The sequence below is a fragment of the Phalacrocorax carbo genome, chromosome Z, assembly GCF_963921805.1.
Source record: "Phalacrocorax carbo chromosome Z, bPhaCar2.1, whole genome shotgun sequence".
In the NCBI taxonomy this organism is placed as follows: Eukaryota; Metazoa; Chordata; class Aves; order Suliformes; family Phalacrocoracidae; genus Phalacrocorax; species Phalacrocorax carbo.
Genome location: NC_087548.1, coordinates 65,752,002 through 65,772,636, shown reverse-complemented (window position 1 = coordinate 65,772,636; position 20,635 = coordinate 65,752,002). Strand labels below are relative to the sequence as shown.

The 20,635-nt window shown below is 38.3% G+C and overlaps 1 protein-coding gene across 5 annotated transcripts in view; it reads left to right on the top strand.

The window, feature by feature from the left end:
• The window catches only part of SRFBP1 (serum response factor binding protein 1), a 78,111-nt gene that overhangs the window by 46,768 nt on the left and 10,708 nt on the right, over nt 1-20,635 (top strand). For all 5 annotated transcript variants that reach the window (XM_064439367.1, XM_064439366.1, XM_064439368.1 and 2 more), the window contains one exon: nt 6,545-6,616. In XM_064439367.1, coding sequence (XP_064295437.1) covers nt 6,545-6,616 — 72 coding nt within the window. The remainder of the gene's footprint in view (nt 1-6,544; nt 6,617-20,635) is intronic.

The window sequence follows — 20,635 nt, the reverse complement described above, 5'->3', positions numbered from 1 at the left end:
TACTGAAATTTCAGACTTAGGGGAACACATTGGTTATGACAGGAAGCCATGCAGTGATTTAAATTATAGAAAAAAGAAGCTGAAGACCTGTTCTGAAATGAGGTTTGGTTTTGTTGGGGCTTTTTTTATCTATCCGTTTTTCCTCACTAAGGAACACAGAAAAATGACAGAAAATGGCAAAATAAGACTGAATGCTATGGAAAAAATATAAGAAACTTTCTGAGAAAGTAGTCTCAAACACCTGTTCAAGGGTAAAAACTATTATAAAGTTTTAACAGATATAAGTGCAGTAAACAGGTAAACTACAGTTGAGATTTCACCAGAAATATTTTATTTTGGCGTAGATGTTCTGTAATCTACTTGTCTATATCCACTGATTCTATTACTTATTTTTTATAGAAATTCCTCCATTTTGAGACAAGTGTCATCCTATAAAGGTGATGTATATGGAGTGATTTCATAAGGAAAGGTTTAACACTTGTACAGCTAAGAAAATAATGAAAAAATTATGAAGAGAATGAATGAATTGCATGATAAAGGAAAAAGTAAAATACTAGTCAAAGCAAGATTGAAATTGGGTAGTTTTTAATAGTCTGAGGACTCCTAAATTGCTTCCACAGGCCACTCCTGCAAACCTTTTTTTTTTTTTTTTTTGGAGTCATCTAAAACTGCCTTAGGCAGCAGAGTTGGGAACACATTTTATGTGAATAATCTTGCATTTCTGAGATGTGTCAAAGATTAATCTGACAGGATTTTTTACTTTCCTGTCTTCTGAAGGCTCTTTGATAAATTGCATTTCCATACCCATTAAGTTAGAAACTGTATCTTCCTCAGTATCACTTGGATAAAGTGTCGTCTGAGCAACCATGATCAATACGATCAATCGTATTTTCAGATGCCATTTATGCTTGACATACTTCTGTTCTGCCTTTCTCTGTAAGGCAGTTATGATTTATTTTAAAAGTTCAGCATTTAAAAAAAAAAAAAAAACAAACAACAAAACAAACAGAAGAACCCAAATGTTGCTCTTCTAAGTTTCTGTAAGTAGTGGGGTGAGCTCACTGCCTCTGGGACTGGCTTGAGAGCTGCACGACTGCCCCACAGCTACTCCCACTGTGTGCTGCCATCCCCCTTCCTGTGTCCCAGCACTCCCTTTTCCCAGCCCAGGCCTGCCTTTGTACATCCATAGTTAAATCCTCCCCAAATTTGGTATTTCAGTGTGACTTCGTAGGCAGTCTTGGCTTCGTGTGCTATTACCAGTACATGAGCCTTGCAAGATGTCCCCCCACAAAAAGCTGCCCAGTACTCCACCTTTCTGTGGAGCTTGTCTGTTTTTCACGTAACTCTCCCTTAATGATCTGTAAAATCCAGCCGCTCTGTCAGCTTCTCGCATTATCTGTCACATCCAGCAGTTTTCTTATGTCATGTCCAGTAGTTTTTCACATCCTGTTTATTCAGCTTAATCTCCGGCCAAGGCCTAGTCATCTGCCTGCAGCAGTGACGAGGTCCAACTGGCTGACGGGTCGGTTCGCCCGACACCCGCCCACTGGAGCGCCGAGCAGCTGCTCAAGCAGCGAATGCCTGGAGGAGCCTCAGTCTCTCCACATTGTGAAAATTGTCGAAAAACTGCAAATCCCAGCTCTGAGTGTCAGGCTGGCCCTTCTGCTGCTGCTCTGTCACCTTCACCACCTCCTTCCAGTCCCATCTTGGTTGCTGCTGTGGCAGTGGTTGGCTCAGCTCAGGTACCAGGACAAAGAGAACTACACTGTTGTGCTTTGTGTCATCTACACCAGCCTGCAAAAAGTCTTCCCTTGCTCACGTCCCTGTGTCTTAAAGGGTTTCGTGACAGAAGCTGAGATAGGGGTGCAGTCTGTAACTAAAAGATTATCTGTTCCCTTGGTTGCTTGCTACCCATTATCCATCAGCATGTCAGTGTTTGCCAGCGGGGGCACTGGTGCCATTGGTGCTGGCACTGTATGTGAAAGTCAGTAGCTCTTGTAATTGTGGTCTCTTTCCCACAGGAGAAGACATGGTAAACATGCAGGGGAGAAGGGTCTGTTGATCTCAACAGTTGTTTTTCATCATCCCTCAAGAGGCAGTCATTACTTCAACTTATTTTGAAGGCTTTTTTTTTTCTGTTAGGTATTTGGGCATTGTTTAAAATGTTTGTTACAGATGATTTTCAAGGAGAGGACAGTGTGTGTTGGTTGGCAAGGGAGCTTTGTCTGCATTTACCAAATCCAGAATTATTGTGGACCAGATACTTCATAAAGAAGCGCACTTACCTGGTTCTCTCTTAACTTTTGTATTCCCTCTTCACTTGAAACATAACACCTCATTAATCTTGGAAATTTACTGGCATAGGATGTTATGATACCAAGTATTAACATTATTTCAGAAAGCAGCTAAAATCTGTGAGGGTGTGTGGAAGGTGGTGAGAGCATTCTTCATTATGAGCCTCCAGTAGTGGATCTTTTCAATTCTAAGAGAATAATAAGTGAAGGGGGAAGGAGTGAACAAAAACAGAGAGGAACAGAGCTGGTGGACAAGGCATAATGGAGACAGTGACAAAGACAAAAAGTTTGCAGCCACTAAGTAATTGAGCCACTAAGAAACTACTGGTATTGCTTTGAGGAAGTCCAGGCTGGGCCTGGACTTTGTAACTGGTAAGAAGGCGAAACAAGATGGACATGAGGATTTTAGGATACGGGGAGACCTGTGGACTATGAGAAACTTAATAAACAAAGTTTAGGGTGCATAAGTTGGAGGGGGTATCAGAGGGGCCAGTCCCAACTAGTGCAGTCAGTACCACTTATTCTGACCAAGCCCAGTGTCTGCCACAGTCTGTCATCTTTTTATAAATCTTTTCCTAACTCCCTGTGTAATCTCACTCTTTATCCTGTGTGCAAGTTCTGTAAGGACTAGGTGCCAGCTGCAGGGGGAACCAGTATGTGGATATGGAGCTAACAACTGGAGTCAGGCCAGGGGTGTAGGTGCCCTTAGCCTGTGGTGTCAGCAGCAGGAGTGGGTGAAGGTCTCACCTTCAGCCACGGGGCAGGACGAGCACATGTCCCACCTGGAAGGACAGGGACTGTGTGTCCTGGGTGCAGTTACAGGTGAGACCCGGGTGAGTGAAGCAAGTGAGGCTCTTGGTGCAGCATCTGGACTGGGACTGCAGGTCTAAGCCTGTATGCCTGGTGCCTGCTGGTGATGGGGGCAGGCAGACTGTCTGTATTTTCACATGGTTTCACCCCACGTGTGTTTCTTTGGCATGTGTAATTCACTAGCAAACTTCAAGCAGACTAGCAGTGAGTAGGAACACTGGGCCTGGGCAGGGGTATCAGGTGGGTAGAGGGCCCATGCTAGTTTTTGGGAGGGCCCTGTGCATGCATCTGCCTGATAGTGACTTGCTGCCAGTCATCAAGTAGGAGGCCTATGAGATGGATGAAAGGGCTCTGGCCTCAGGCAGAGGGGTATTAGATACACAGAGAGATATGCTGAGCTGATATTTGAGGGATCCGTGAATGTGCATGTGCTTGTGAATCTAAAAGGGGTGGGAGGGGGCACACTTTCAATAGTGAGCTCCAATCCTGACCAGACAAAAATGAGGAAGAGGTCTTGGCTTGCTGTACTGAAGTTCATGTGAGTCCTGGGAGTGTTTCATGTGGGTGCTGTCGAAGGCAGGGCCTTGTCTGTGGCAGCTAGCTGCATAGCTGAGCTTCACTACTGGTTGAACCCACTGATGAGAAAGCAGCTGCCACACCTATGGATGTGGGATGGAGACCTCCAGGTCTCTGGATGCACCAGTCTGGGCTCCAGCAACAGGACAGGAGGAATCCCTGGACTGATCCCAGAGATGCTAGATGTTGCAGCCACTTGTAACATCACTTAACGTAATTGGTGAAAGAAAATTTTGTAATACATATTCAATACAAAGGTCTTCCTTGAGGCATGGGTTCTTGAGCTATGTGCATCTCAAAGTTGAGAAAAGTGCTGCTGGGAACAACAATCACTGTATGCTTTTTCTATCTTTTTTTCTGTTGCTGACCATTAATCGACACAGAAGTAAAGTGTATTTATTCCAATAACTTGGCTTATATGGCTGCTTTTACACAACCAGGGTGCTGCTGAAGACTATATAAGTAAAACATGCTTGTTTTGCCTTAAATCTAAGAGACGGGTATGAGATGCTTTATAAAATTGGGGTTTTAAGCCTTACAGGAGGTTATTGGCCTCATTCTGTATACTAAGCATTTCAGTGAACTTCCTTTTGTGACTTCAGATTCCAAACTGTAATTTGTTATCCACTATTATGCATGATTCTGCAATATTAAGGGAATTCTGCAGTATGGACATATGAAAATCAAACCTTTGACATTCTGGTGTAGGGATTGCTGAAGTTTACCTGCCTCCCGTCTGAAACAGGTTGCTGCATTTAAATCCTAACGAGATGGGAAATGGGCAGTTGTATCTGGGATGAACATCATATAATTATCTTTTGGTTTTTTAATAAAGTAACAGCTTGATTTAATGAATAGTATTGGGTTCCAGAGCTCTATTCATAGCCCCCAACCAACTATGTGACAGTAAGCATGTCACTTAACTACCGTGTCCTACTTTCACCATCTGTGAAATGCTTTGGAAAGTCATGGAAAACTGAATCATAGGTCTTTTCCATCTCTAGATTCTATTAGGTCATCCAACTGTCCATCTGCCAGTAGAAGATTGTTTCCTACATCCACCAGTGTTTTTCCAGTCTGGATTTTGTTCTCCACAAGCGATTGGGCTTCCACCAGTACCTTTGGGAGATGATTTTGCAGACTTCTAGACCTCATTGTCAGGACCTTCTTCTGACATCCACAAAAAGAGATTTATTTTTTTTTGTTAATTTAGTTTTGTTCTGTTACTCTATTCCCATTATTATATGCTTGCTTATATTTTTAAGACATACGTAATTTACACAGCACCTTAAAGATCTAGGTAAGATGCAAACACTCTGTAAGGTATCTAATATATAGAAGGAAAGACAATGTAAGGTTTTGAAATGCAAGATATGACCCTGTATAAGAAAGGAAGCTTCTTCGTTCTTCTTGAAATTACATTTAAGGAAGTGTGGCAGACTGTGCCAGGTCTAGGACAGAAACAGGTTAAAATACGGAAAATCAACAGTGGAGCAGGATGTTAAATGAAAGTGGTGTAATACTTATCAAGGGTGATAAAGTATGGAAAAATAGAGAAAGGAACAAGTAGAATTCAGTTGTTGGACATGAAAGTCGTTCCATATTAGATAGGTCTTTTTTGTCCTAGGTATTGTAAATGATCATATCTCCCATAATTTGATTTACATTTGAATCTTTGCTAATACTTCAATTATTCTGAGCTAATAGTTACAGTAATTTGCTTTTAAAGGTTTTCAGTTGGCACCTTTCTTGCCAAATGTGGGCATAATATTAGCTACAGGTACAGCCTAAGTACCTGGACATGTCTTATTTTCTCAAACTATAATACTTTGCATGGGCACTTCCAGCTTAGGTTTTCATCTTTATTGACAACAAGTGCTGTGAAATTACTGTATTTTATATTTGTCATCTACTTTCCTGCAGTTTTAGAAAATCAGCCAACAGGTAACTTTTTTTGGGTGTTGAAGCCACCAGCATTGTGATACAGACTAGATCTAGTTGAACGCTATCAGAATGACTAGGTTTCTTTGTCCAAAATTTTTCATTTTTCAGAATTATGAATGTGTGGAAGTTGTTTGAACTCTGCATAACAGTAGTTAAACTGCTTTTAAAATGGCCATCTGGCAAACAATTGGTATGTAACATGATTTATTTCACACAGTGCCCTACGAGGAAAATACCAATATTCACTGAATATTCAATATTCAACCCATTGGTAAGGTTAATAGGGCATTTTGTCATGCAACATATATAAAATGTGTATTTCAAAATAACAAGCAATCTGTCATGGCATGTTTCATAAAATATTCAACTTCTAACAAAATCTACTTGTCCAGGTTTTTCATTCCTCTGTTTCAGCTGCCAGTGGAAATGCCTAAGTCCAGGAATAAAAACTGCATGTGTAGTCAGTCTCTTCAGAAAAGAGAAATTTTTTTTTTTCTTCTCAACTTCATTTTCATTGTCTTAAACTTATTTATTCATATGTGTTGATAAGTTCTAATGTAACTTCAGAGTCTAAGATAAGTGGAGCATTTCAAACCTTCCAAAGTTTATTTGTTGCAGAACAATACAGGAAATTTAAACACTTCTGTAAATAAAATCATCCTTCTGAATACTTTGCTGTTGAAAATCTCTGTTGCCCTCAGTAGTAGTAGATAGTCAGATTAGGTGTTAGTCATGTTTTGGAAGTCAGTAAATGTAGTACTTGCATACACACACAAAAAAAATCTCTATATAACAAATTAATTTTCTTCCTTTAAGAGATAGGGGGAGATGCCATGAACTTAGAATGTTTATAAGGAAGGTGAACCTTAGAAAATTTCATAAAGTCTGATCGTAAGAATAAGTATATTTTTCATCCACAGGAAATAAAGCCAGATGAAGTTACTAGACTTGCTCTTAGGACGGAAGTTAATTTTGAAAGTGTCTGCAGAAAGGTAAGGTTTTTTTTTTGTTTTCTTTCCCCCGCTTCTCTGAATGTGAGAGCATCCCTTAGAAAAAGGTGCATATGTGGGTAGGAGTACATGCATTTGCACAGTGTGTTCTGTATGTCACGTGGTGTCCTCACTGTAGACCTTACTTCCTTTTCTAAGGAAATTTTTCCACTAGGACGTATCTACAGAAAATTGTATAGCTGTTTAGTACAAGTGGCTTGTCATCTAGGCTGGTGGCCTAATCCATAGTAACTGGAATAGAATACCAGGAAGCATAGTAGTGGGTTTGGAGTCTTTATAAATAGATTTCTTTTGTTTACATAGTACATATACATGGTTCAGTTAGTGTAAATAATCTAAGCTTTCAACAAAAGTTGGAAAAAGTCTCTAAATACTTTTAGATGCAGAGAAAAGTTTCCACATGTGAACAAAATGTGACGAACGTTAGCCTGAAATAAAGATGGAATTTTAACACCTCTGTGGCTCATTAATTTCAGCATGATGTTTCTTCTGAAGCCCACTAATGGTACATTTTTAAATATTAACTGTCTAACTAGTGATACCTGTAAGAGATGAAATTAAGACGTACAAGTGGGAAGATGCTTGTTGAAATAAGCTGTTGAGGTTGAGGGCAGACAGGACACTCTAAAAGAAGAGTGAAGAAGAGCAGAAGTAAGTAGCATTTTAAGGGATGTGCTGCAGAAGTGATGCCAGAAAGTAATTCTGCATCAAAAAATAGCAGTACGTGAAATTGTTTTCCTCTACGCTATCCTAAATAACTATGGGTGGTCCATTGAGGAAGTCTGAAATCTGAAATGTTTGTAGTCCACTAACTTTTAATGTGGAATTGGGTCATTTCCTCCTATAATGGCATCACTAGTTTGCAATATAATTGTGCTGTTGCAAAGCAGTCATGTGTGATGTAGTTCAGCTATTAGCATAGTGTGCAGCAGGATTTCCATGCTTCATGTGAGCAAAATCAAGTTAATAGGAAAGTATCATAGGAATTTGGTATTTCTGGAGCAGAGTTTAGATGGAAATATCTTATTGCTTTTCCTTCTTTTAATGATAGAAGAGAGTAAGGAAAAGCTCACAGGTGTACATAGATGGAGCTAGAAAGCAAGCATTCTTTTAGATTATTTGGCCAAGGTTTTCTAGGCGAGCTAGTCAGAAACTGGTTACTGCAATAGAAATGGTGCAGAAGTGGAGATTCTGGATGTGTGAGGACACCTGAAGAAGAATTTCATGCTTGTAGAGGGATGCTAAACTCAAACAGTAAGACGTTTTGTCACTTGCTGTAGGAGATCCATATGCCAAGAATTCAAATACATCGAGCTTATGCTGATTGTATAAAGTATAGGATCCCCAATATGAAATAATTGATGCTATTGTTTTAAAGAAGTTTACAGTTGGAATTTTATTTTCTAAGAGAAAAATTTCATTGCCAAAAATACAGAAGGAATATTATTAATCTTACTAGTTTATTTTGTCCTATTGTTTTTGATGTATTCATAGTCATGGCTGACTGTATGCTTTCTGTATTTACTTAAAATAGGCTTTCGTTTAGATGTAATCCTTGAAAACAGATAATACAGATATCTTCATGGAATTGTTTTGATTTTTAGAACTGTTATTTCTATCATTTTTCTGCTGCTGATCCTGTTTTTCAGTGGTTTGAAAGTCTGTTGAGCTCATACCTTGTAGTGAATGGGTCTCACGTTTATGGATGGGTGCCGGTGGTTGGTTTTTTTTTTAACCTCTCTGCAGTAGAAGAACATGTACAATTATTACAGTAGTGTTGACAAGTGGTGCCTAAGCCATCGTAGCTCTATTGGTTGGCATATCCCCAACTAAAGAAGACCCCTTCTGTGCTTTCACGAAAGTTTCCAATAGATTATTTCTTCTTTTCCCACAGTTTGTTATTAAGCATACAGTAGAAACAAAAAAAAAATCATTGATTTTTCTGTTCTTAGCAATATTGTGTGGATCACATGAAATGCAGACTACACTGTTTACCTTTTCATTAACTTGAGTTTTGAAATATTTGAAGGAAAACATCCTGTGGCTGTTTTCATTTTCAGAATAGGTTTGTTTTCATTGATAAAAGGCAATCTGCTTTTAATTCACTGTGGAATGCTGAATATTAGTTTTGCATAGTGGACATGCAGTCAAGATATTTGTTTAATTCCTTCTGCCCACTGAGATTTTATGTTCCATTACTATGTCTCCCCATATATTTTTCAGACTAATATGAGCATACTTCTCATTTTAAAAACAGTTTGCATAGATTTCAGTCAAGTACAATAAAATTGTGCAGTGTTTAGCAAGTGGCACTCTAATTTGAGTTCTTATGATTCAGCTGTCAATATTGCTGTACTGATGGCTGCTAATAAGCAAATCAGTTTTATGATAGTTGCAGAGTCACCAGCCACGTGACACAAGACTTCTTCCTTTCCTAATTTATAAAAATGTTATAGGGCTTGCCATGTTACTGTAAGGCAAGAAGCAGTAGGTGAATGGTTCTTTGTGAACTACTTCTGAAATATTGTTAATCCATTTTAATATTGCTGCAGCTGGCACCATTGCTATCAACAGGTGATAAATTCTGATGCAGCTTTTAACTATACCTTATATTGTTGGTCCTTAGTTACAGCTGTTGAAAAACAGAACATGTATTTTCTAGGTTTCGATTAAGTTTTTGTGCACTTTCTGTACACAGTTGTGTACTGTCTGCAACAAATATATTTGCCAGCCATTAATAAAAAAACGTGGCAGATGTGTTGTCTAATATTTTTTTAAACTGGTATTTCCATCTGTGATTGCATTCTCAAGTGTTCCTTACAGCATATGTACCTGAACTGTTACGAGAGGCTTGGTTCATTAGTGTTGTGCTCCAGCATGCCAAAGTTATAGATAGGAAGCTAATCATAAAAACACTGTTCATTACAAGCAGGAAACCGAATTGGGAACTGACAAAGGTCTTGATTCTTATCTTCAACCTATTGCTAATATAGGTTTAAGGTAACACAGATAGGTTAAGATAGGCAGTATAGATAGGTTAATACGGGGGGGTTTTTTGTATTAGGGAAATTATATATGGTACACATCTGTGCTGTTCTTACAAAAAAGGGGACATTGGTCCACCTGTGAACACCTTCCTCATAATCACAGTTAGTTTTGTTGCCTTTGCAGTAGAATAAACAGATACTGACTAACTTATTGGAGCATCTCACTTAGTTTTTGTTCCAGTAAGTCTTTGGTATATAGGACATGAGAAAAGAAGATTAAAAAAAACCTGAAAACAAACAAACAAAAAAAACCCACAAACTGTTTTAAACACTGAGAATGACAGAATTCTGCTCTAGCATAATGGAACTCTCTACTACAAGCAATGATCTGGAGTGCCATCTTGCCTTAAGACAAAATAATTTTTTTTTTCTAAAATATAAAGTCTATGTGCTTCAAAATTCAGTGACTTTCAGATTTTTTTGAGGGGTGGGTTGAATTTGAAACTGCAAAGGACTATTGTATTTTTCGTAGCTTGAAGAATAGACTTTACATTACTGTCAGTGCTTAAATTGAGCACATACTTCTCACTTGCAGAAATACCAACAAATTTTCACAGATGATAAATACATCCTCTATTTTTTGCTTCCAGGTACAATCTTCACATAACCTTACTAGCATAGTTTTCATTTTTTTTGCACTGAGCTCTAACCTGTGGTCCTTGAGAAGAGCACCACCTTTTCCTGCTAGGTTCTGTATTTTCACCTGTTACTCCAATCTTGTCGTGTCTGAATCATGCAGGATTCTGCACAGTGGATTTTGAGTATATTGTGACCTTCAAAGTTTGTTGGGGCCATGCCACATCCCTCTGAATCTCAAGATTACTGAAAAGCTTGCCACAATTTCTAAGTGTGTTGAGCAATTTCTTCTAGACCAGAAATGTAAGCCATTACTAGCTTGCTTTTTTTTTTCCCCCCCGCCCTCCTAATATAAGGCCTAGAGAGCTTATTTTGGATTGCTTCATGTTCAGGAACCAACTTTGTCTTGTTTGGAATTTAAAAGGAATTCAAAGGCTTACAAACAGGATCTCAGGCAGCTCATGCACAGCCATAGAGAGATGTGCCAGGATTTGACTGGGCAACCTGGTGCACAGTATGATTCCGATCATTAAAGTCTAAGCTGCGTGATGAGGACAGGAGTACTTAACATGATTTTGAAGTGATGACATTAGTGCTCTCTAGATTCACATCCAGATATTATTAATGGATGCCTACAGGCTTTTATGCTACAGTTAAAATTCTGGGGGTTATGTCAGGGGTGAGTGAGTTTAATATCTACAGCTCTTTACCTATATGGCTCAAATGAATTTTGGATTGGGGAACCAGCTAAAATACTAACAGTAATAAGAAGAGGGTTTTGGTGATTTATCAAATGAGGGTTCTACTGCTTCACATGTGAGAAGACCCTGTTTCACCTCCCAAACTCCTCTGTGGATTCACTGGATCTCTGGTGCGGAACTAAGGATGTCCTTGGGCAAGAAGGACCTGAGAAAGAGGTAGAAAGGTATCTCTGCCTGGGACAGACAGGACAAAAAGAGGATGAAGTTACAGGACTGATTATGTATTACATTTATTTCTTTCAAAAGAGTGTTTACATCACATTATCAAAATAGCATTTTTCAGATTCATTCACCTTCCTTTTAAACTATGCAGGTGATGTCCTGAGATTAGTCTGTTTACCAGTCCACAACCTCTTTCTCATCAGTAACTGAAAAAAGAGCAAAGATAGGGTATCCAAAGTGCTTGTTTTGTTTTATGTTCATTATAGATTCACACTGAACATGTTTCACATCAAAAATCTGTGAAAGGCAGCTTATGAAAGGCTACTAACTTTGAGGCGTTAATTAACAATCAGTAGGTAATTATTTGGAGCATCAGGTTCCCCAGAGTACATCACTAGATGGTAATCTTTGGTTACAAGACTCTAACACACACAAGACATGGTTACACAACCAATAAATGCATAACATTTATTCTAATGAATACACTTATTAAGGAAATTTTCAACTTGATACTGCTATTACTTTTTAACTGTGTGACAGGGAAAGAAAGGAATATATAATCCCTGAATGGAGTTAGAATTTTTGATTAAACACATCTGTATCTGAGGAGGAACAGTCATACCGCTATTTTCTAACTTTGAAAAATATAAAGGTCTCTATTTTAGCTGACAATCCTAAATGTACATTTGTGATCTTTGCCTTGATTTATTTTAAAAATGTACTTTCTAGTGGAAAATATATAACAACAAAACCTCTGTATTCTCTGTGGATTTAATCTGAGGAAATGCACTAAATCGTAAAAGGGGCCTGATGCAAAGTCTCTTGCAGTTTAATTGAAGACTTTCCATTAACTTCAAAGGCTTTGGATCAAGCAGAGAATAGTTGCTGTCTTCATTTGGGCTTTGGGGGATTTTTCCACAACCTCCTCCCTTCTCTCCTCACTGCCCCCCACCCCCACCCCCCCCAATGCTGCTGAAGAATTCTACTCACTACAAAAACATTCTGATGAGGATAGATGTTATTACTGATACAAAACTTCTGTTTCTGTTGTTAGTGCCTTTAATAGCAGCATAACTAGATAGTTACTTATGTAGATTTTTAACATTCTTTGCTTATGAAAATATTTTGTTTGCAATCCGTAAACCATAGGGAGAGGACTGTTGTATGAATCAGTCTTTTGTGTAATACTGATCCATCAGCTTTGTATAATATGCTTATCATTAGTTCTTTGCACTTGGTTGTTATGTAGTTTGGTTTTGCCAAGGGGAGAGGGAATGGCTGGTGGTTTTGAGGGACCCAGGAAAAACTTCATTCTTGTTTTCTATGTAAATTCTGGTTGTTACACTCTTCTTAAATTAGAAATCATGCCTAGACAATCAGAGCATACTTATAAGAAGAATGTGTGGTAGTTTAATAGCTTAATGATCACCAACTTGGACTCTCTTAACAATCTTGGTCTCATTTCTACCACTCCACCCTACCCCATTCTTTCTAAGTACCAATTATTGGAAATATTTTTATCAGCTACTTACTTTTGCTTCAGAACGAATGTATTGCCTTGTAAGTGCAAAGATGTTTCCATTCTCCAACAATGTGTTTATGCTGAAAATAATAAAATAATGTCCATTTATTTTCTTACACATTAAAATGTTACATGTTGCTTTCTTATTTCAGTATGGAAATAAAGGTATTCATACGCGTATCAGATACCAGATACACTTTTCTGTATGTAGTAGTTGCATCTGTCAACAACTTATGTTTTTGGAAATGTGTTGGATTGATTTAATAGCATAATTACCTGTAACTCAGGCTAAGATAATTGGCTTGATGCTGGGAATCAGCATTGCAGAGTTGAATTCTTTTTGTCCTGAGTATTTTGACTCTGAATGAAAGTTGCACTGAATGTATGACGCCAGTGTTTCCTGAGAATTTTCCATGTCAAACACCAGATGTTAACGTGAAAAGAGGAATGTCTGTGGTCTTCCTAAGACTACTAATGAAGTGAAGAATTTTGCATTCAGTGATGAATATTGCATTCAGGTGTAGCTACTTTCTCTGTGTGACTGATTAGTTTTTGTTTTCTTTTCCTGAAGGTTGCTCATCTTCCAAATTTGATCACTTGAACTGCAAGCTGTTTAGCATATCTTTTTATATATACTCTGTATTTTAGAGCTTAGAATCCATTGCTATGGCTGCAACTGAAGTTTTATGTCAGTATAAAACTAAGTCTGTCAATTTTTGACAAACCTTTCTCCACTCCCACCTACTTCTCCACCCAATTTTCTATCTGTCTGCTAGCCCAGCCAGTATCAACACCTTCCCAGGCTTCCAGTGGGAGAGTTCAGGGTCCTATCTATGCTATGTTATGTCCATTGCCCTCCCACCTTCGGTTAGCCACTCCTTCCCCCCACACGCTCTTTCCCTTATTTCCTCTGGGCCAATTTGTAGATCTCTTCTCCATTAGCCCCTTTGCATTCAAACTAGGCTGCCACACATGGGCAGTAGGGTCAACCATCTGAGAGCAGGAAGATAGACTAGACCAAAGTTACCGTCTTCAACAGCAGAGTAGCAATTGTAGTGATCTCAGTTTAATTACAGCCTGGATTTTGTCCATTCTGGAAAGAATCTTTTTAAAGTTCAGCATTGAAATAAACTGCTAGTAACTTTGGCAGTTTATCACACAGATTCTGTGTTTCTCTCTGACGTAAAAAGGCTGTCTCCTGTCAAATTACTCATCCAGGGACTTTACTGCCACTCACTTGCATTCCTGTGAAGCTGTTAATTTTGTTGCCTGGCTGAACTGATCATTCAAGATTATTAAAGTATATTCCTGTCCTTAGACAAGGCTCAATCTCAGTGATGTGACTTTTGATTTGAATACGCTCATTTCACCTATTTGGTGTATCAGACCAAAATGTGGGCAGGCAGATTGTTGTTAATAAAGCTCAGAGGAGTCGATTCATGTTTTTGTAAGCGATGTTTGGCTTGGATCATATAGGTAGTTCAGACACAATAAAAGCTTGCAAGAGCATAAATGGACAAAAAGGTGGGTGAGGAAGAGCAGTGGTTTTAAGCTCAGATATGCCTGTGGTAGTGAAGTTGTGACACATGGTGCTTCATGTGCACATGGCTGTATTTTTTCAGTCCCAGAAGGATTTATATCACAGCACTCATGAAAGACAAGCAACTCTTAACTTTCACTCTAATTTTAACTGAGTAGTTATGCAAAGTGTATAAATATCTTACCGGATATGAGCTTTCATGGGAACAACAGAGGAAGATGTTAGAAGTAGTCTTGTTTTCCTGCATTTTCTTCAAGGAAAGCATAAAAAAATGCCATGGTTTTTTTTTAGAGGTTACCAAGGTATGGTGGTTAGTTTGCCTTTTTCTTTTTTCCCTTCAATAAAAGAAGATCCAGTTACTGATGTACAGAATCTCCTTGATAACCTTCTCTAAAATATTGTTCAGACTTGCCTACAATGCACAAGAGGCAGGCAGAGCTCCAGAATCTCAGTGCATGAATGTGAGTATAGTACAGAAAGGAGAGATTTAGGTGTTTGGGGAACCTCTGGGGGAAGATGAAGCTGGACAGGAAAGGTGAGCTGCATCATAATCAAAATTGTGCTGGGCTGCTGGCACTGAAAATTTTAAAGGTTATAGAGGAATACTTAAACTAAAAGCAGGGGGAAAACAATGTGCATGGAGGAACATCTGATTCACAATGACATGACCAACAACGGGCTTGTGGCTGTCTTTCAGAATGTCTCTAAAAGGGCAAGGAGGGAACAGCTTGATCCAATAAATAATGAAAGTTAATCAGACTACCTACCGTGCCAGTTGATTGGCACCTCCAATACTAAGCTACAGAGAAGGGGTGTAAAATATGAATGCTTCCATACCAATCCTTGAACAAAAACAAAAAAAAAACCAGGAGGAAACTAGAATACCTGACACATTACATCACAGATGTAATAGATATCCTCAAGACAATTAATGAAGGGTACCATCTTTACAGGGATAGTGAGGTAGGATATATATGCATGAAAGTGGTGCTGTGTTGTGAAGTGCTGTATTTTAAGTCTAACAGCACAAATATATTACAGGAAAAGAGCAGCACTGAGAAGCCTTTTGAATGGAAGTCCCAACAGTCATAAAAGCTTGGAACTAGTAATGTGCTGTAGTCGCTAGTCAGAATGATGATCGTGAACGAAAAATGTTACATGAGATTAGAGAAGCTGCAAATTTAGGACAGATATTAATAGTGCAAGGTTTCAGTCACCCTTAGTTCATTTGGGTACTAAAGAGAGAATCTTTGAATTGCATCCTTTATGTATCCAAGGGAAGGTAATCAGTTTATAAAGTTGATCCACATGAAGGGGCAGGGAGAAGAATATGCTCAACCAAATGAGAAAGCAAAATGTTTTCCATGTCTTGCTACCTATGTATTTGCTAATTTTCTAAGTATTGATACTCATTGAGTAATTTCAACCAAGGTTACTGGAAGTGGTTTTGAAAGCATGAACTTCCAACAGCATGGTTTTTGTGTGAGAAACCAAGATCAGTGTACCACTGAGGGAAAGGTGGCCATAGTTCGTTACCTCTTGATCTTGTTTTGAGAAGCACTATAGAGTTGGCACAGAACATAAGTGCAAGGAGAGAAAACATAAGGTAGAATATGCATGTGTTGGAATCTCATTATTTTGATTGTACAGAGACCTTAAAGTGTTAAGATGTCTTTAATGTTATATAAACGATTGTAATCACGTTAAAGACTGACAGCTATTCACATATTGCTAGCTGGAAAACCTCTTTCTGTATACATGCATTGTAGTGTGACTCAGAATTGCATTACAAAATCAGAAAAAGATAAACTGACGTTCCTAATATTTCTAAAAATGAAAAACAGCTGCCACTGTCTTCTTTTTATTTTTATAAATGAAATTCTATCAGTTTTTCATTTTATATCATATACAAATAAAGCACAAAACTATTGTGATTTCTTCCCCCCTTTCCTATCCAGATCAGTTTTTAATGTGCTGCCATTCAGAATTAAGAAATTGAGATTTATAAAACCAAAAACTAAATAAAAGAAGTGACAGAATTAGGAAGGTTCTTTGAGCTCAATATGAAGCCCATCAGTCTGTTAACACCGGAAAACTAGATGAAAAGTGCTGGAGGGTCTATTATTTTAGCTTTTTAAAACTTAGCTGTAAAAGGAGAAAAATTAGATGTTCTTGAATTATTGGAATTCTGTCTAAGGAAAAATCTCATCTATTGGAATGTCAATGAATGTAGCTGCTAAGATCAGCTACAATGAAAAGCTGCAGCTCGGTAAAATGAGAGCATAAGTTTACAGCATATTGTCCCTCTATGGCAAGATTACTAGGTAAGAGAAAGTATGGGAAACATGAGGTAACAAGTTACTTAGTGACAGTATAACAGCATTAAATTTAAAGGGTGATGGTCTAGTTTTTCTTGGGTTTGGAAAGCAAATAACTGCATGATGATTGAATGGTTGAGTGATTACACATTAGGAAAATTCTGCATGCCAGAGTTCAGTAATAATAATGTAATGGCCTAGAAGATGCCCGAGAGCCTCTGAGCATAAAGGTGACTGTTCGGTGTGCCATATGGTGAAATACCTGCTATAAAATGTGAACATCCAGGATTTCCATTTATTTTGCATCCATCATCTGCTGATATACTCAAGTAATATCAAGGCTGCCATATATATCTAACATGTGTTTATCATTAGATTAAGTTTTGAATGCATATGCTCCCTCAATAGACTTAATGATGGAAAATCTACATTTTGGTGCCAAAGAACTGGTATGTTTATCTCAGATGTTTTAATAGTTTTTCAGTGAACAGAATTTGTATTTCCATTGTCTTTTTCAGAAAGAGGCTGAAAACATATAGATTAAGACAAATCTGTTTTCGATTGTGCACGAAAATTGCAACATGGTGTGCCAAGAAATTCTGTCTTGTTTTGAATAGCATATTATAACATGGCCTACCCCTGGTTAGTGTGTGCAGCATTCATGAAGTCTTTTAAGTCGTCTGTGCCCCCAAATCCCTGGCTCTCATATTTAGTTCCTTCAGCAGTGCTCTGAACATAAATGCATCTCTCCTGAGAGTTTTATCTGTAGACATTGATCAGGCAACAGTTTGTATATAGGTGTGTTCCCTGGTGCTAGTGCTTGTAAATATAAAGGTCTGAGCAAGACAGGGTTTGTTAGCAGGGATAAACCTTTTACCTTTACACTATAAATTACCTGAAATATACCTGATTAAATTGGAGCTTGTTTTTCAAATGTTAGCTAGTTTTGTGGCTTTGCATCTGTTTTAAATTTGAAGATCTGAACTATGTCTACCTTCTCTGTTATAAACTTTCATATGTGCTTATACATATGGTGCTGTATCAGGCTACATCTGACAACTGATAATTTGAGCTTTGAGCATCTGTTTTACAGCGAAATAATGTAAGGATGTCTCAGGATTACATCCCTGAAAGTTCAGTACAGAGTTTTGTCACTGAATGGACTTCATAAGGAGACTGGTGGATATCTCAATTCTGAAACTTCTCAGATTTGTCCAAGGCAGAATACAGTGAACTCCTTGGTCTATTAAATAGTTTTAATAATGTGGAGCTGAGCCCTGTATTTCAGCAATTTATTTGCTACCATCTGCTTCCACTCAGTCTTTGGACATGCCTGTGATGCACAGCTGGATCTTGGGAGCTCAGATGTATTCAGGTTGTAGTAAGCTCAGACAACTCTTTCTTGCTCAGCTTGCAGCACTGCCTGAGTGGTGTTGGTCTACTTTGTTTTTTCTGCTCTCTTTTCCATAACAAAGTAATATGAGTAATCAATTTTTTAAATGTTGTTTTCCCAAATAGCGGGTGTTTTAAATTTCCTTTTGAGTTTGGCCAGCGTAACTCCCTGTTTTGAGTTAATAAACAACTGCCTATTCTAAGTCTCCAGACCCTCATTCAAGATGGCCAATTATGAGCAAATTATCTGTCACCTTCACTTTTCTGCAAAAGCCAGGTGTGGTTTCAGATCTGATATATAGTGGTTGTCTAATTTATACGTGACCTTTCCGTTAAATTTCATTATGTTCTCTGAAGAAGTCTATGTGAATTTTGTAGCAAAGACCTTTCTCTTTGTATTGTTCACAGTTACTGCCTGTTATCCAAGATGCATTTTGTTTCTATTCCCCCTGAAGTATATTTTTAGTTTCGGGATTTCTATTTCATTATATTTTGCTTTCCGATTTACTTTTTCAATATGATTGTCTTTTGCCTGGTTTGGGTTGGGGGGGCAGCCTCAGCTGGGTTTTTTGTGGGGCTTTGGGTTTGGGGAATTTTTTAGTAGCATGTATTTTACTGTGCTGTGTCAAATTTTTTATTTCAGTTTGGCAAGGTGCATGTATGTTATAGTGATATAGTGCCTCAACTGTTCAAATGTAAAAATATATGAAATGCATATATTATATACAAAGCTATAGTTAAAAAGTGAAAACATGTAGCCTTCATACTGTTATGTTTTATGTATTTGATTTTACATTGCTATAAGTCAGAACTGTGTATATTTTCTACTTATTAATTTTAATGGGTATGTAATTCAAATTATGTAATACCTTTACATTACAGATATTTCTTAGTAAGTTTTTCAGAATCTAATATGGGGAGTACTGTCTTCACAACTGCTTTCCACTCGGAATTTGTCCACATCATAGACACATTTATGCATAGCATAAAGTAATGTTCAGTGTGCTTTTAGGTTTTCTCAAAGGCCAGCTGAGGTTTCAGGTGTTCATTGAATCATAGAATCATTATGGTTGGAAAAGAATTCTAGGATCATCAAGTCCAACCATCAAACCAACACCACCATGCATCTAAAACATGCCCTGAAGTGCCACATCTACGTGTTTTTTGAACACCTCCAGGGATGGTGACTCCACCACCTCTCTGGGCAGCCTGTTCCAGTGCCTGACCACTCTTTCAATGAAGAATTTTTCCTAATATCCAATCTAAGCCTCCCCTGGTGCAACTTGAGGCCATTTCATCTCATCCTATTGCTAGTAACTTGGGAGAAGAGACCAACACCCACCTCACTACAGTCTCCTTTGAGGTGGTTGTAGAGAGCAATAAGGTCTCCCCTCAGTCTTCCCTTCTGCAGGCTAAACAACCCCAATTCCCTCAACCTCTCCTCGTAAGACCTGCTCTCCAGACCCTTCACCAGCTTTGCCCTTCTCTGGACACGCTCCAGCACCTCAGTGTCCCTCATATAATGAGGACCTAAAACTGCACACAGTATTTGAGGTGTGGCCTCACCAGTGCCAAGTACAGGGGCACGATCACCTCCCTGCTCCTGCTGGCCACGCTATTCCTGATACAAGCCAGGATGCCGTTGGCCTTCTTGGCCACCTGGGCACACTGTCGGCTCGTGTTCAGACAGCAAATTAGTAGTCACAATGAGTTAGACCACTGCAACTGTGTGGGGGAGTTGGCACAGTGCTTGCTTTATGTCCTTTTTCATAAATTTAAGAAGTTAAAATTTTTTTCTTTAAAAATGTGTGCATTGTTTGTGCAGGATGCCAAACCAGAGGATTATAGACACATTTCTTACTATCCCTGGAAGAAGTGAAGAGTTAGGAGCATTTGAGTTTCCCTACAATCTTGCTGTTTCAGCTTACACCTAGATTTGACCCTGTTCTCCATGAGGAGATAATTAAGAATCCATGTCTGCTTTATTCAGGACTTTTTTTTCCTCTGACTTTATTGAAACAATCGTAGGAATTATTTTATGCATAAGGAGAGGAAGGAAGGAATTAGTAGAAGATTAAGGACATAATTTGTACTTGGGTAGATCTGGGGTTTATGCCAAGCTCTGCTGTAGATCACTGTGGTAGTTTGGGATGAAACATTCTATTTCTCTTTGACCATTTCCTGCTCTGAAAAATAAGCATTTACCTCACACTTGTATGGTTAGCTAAATTAGTTGTGACAGGTTAATTCAGAGACACTGTATTGCCTCTTTTATACTCCAGTTAAATATTGTCTTCTAACATATGTAAAGTGCAAGGCTTCTTAAAGGGCCTTTAAACTTTTTCAAATGCTTGGATAGTAGGTATTTATCATCCATGCAGCAAAGAACAGCAAGAAATATTTTTTTTTAATTTATGGCCTCTTTTGAAATTCTTGTTTTAAAAGGAGAAAATGATAGAAACAAGTTTATACTTCATACTTCATTTTGATAAAAGACAAGCCAAACTGGATGTAGAGGTGAAGGTAAATCCAAATTAACGAATTATGGGGAGAAGAATAGCTTTGGTCCAGAGGTACAAATGAAGTTAGGGCAGTGTAAGCACCCTGGCAGTATTTAGAAGAATCTCGTGCTTCTCCCTGGTGCTGGATTCAAAAGTGTGCAGAAACCAGTGAGGAGCTGACA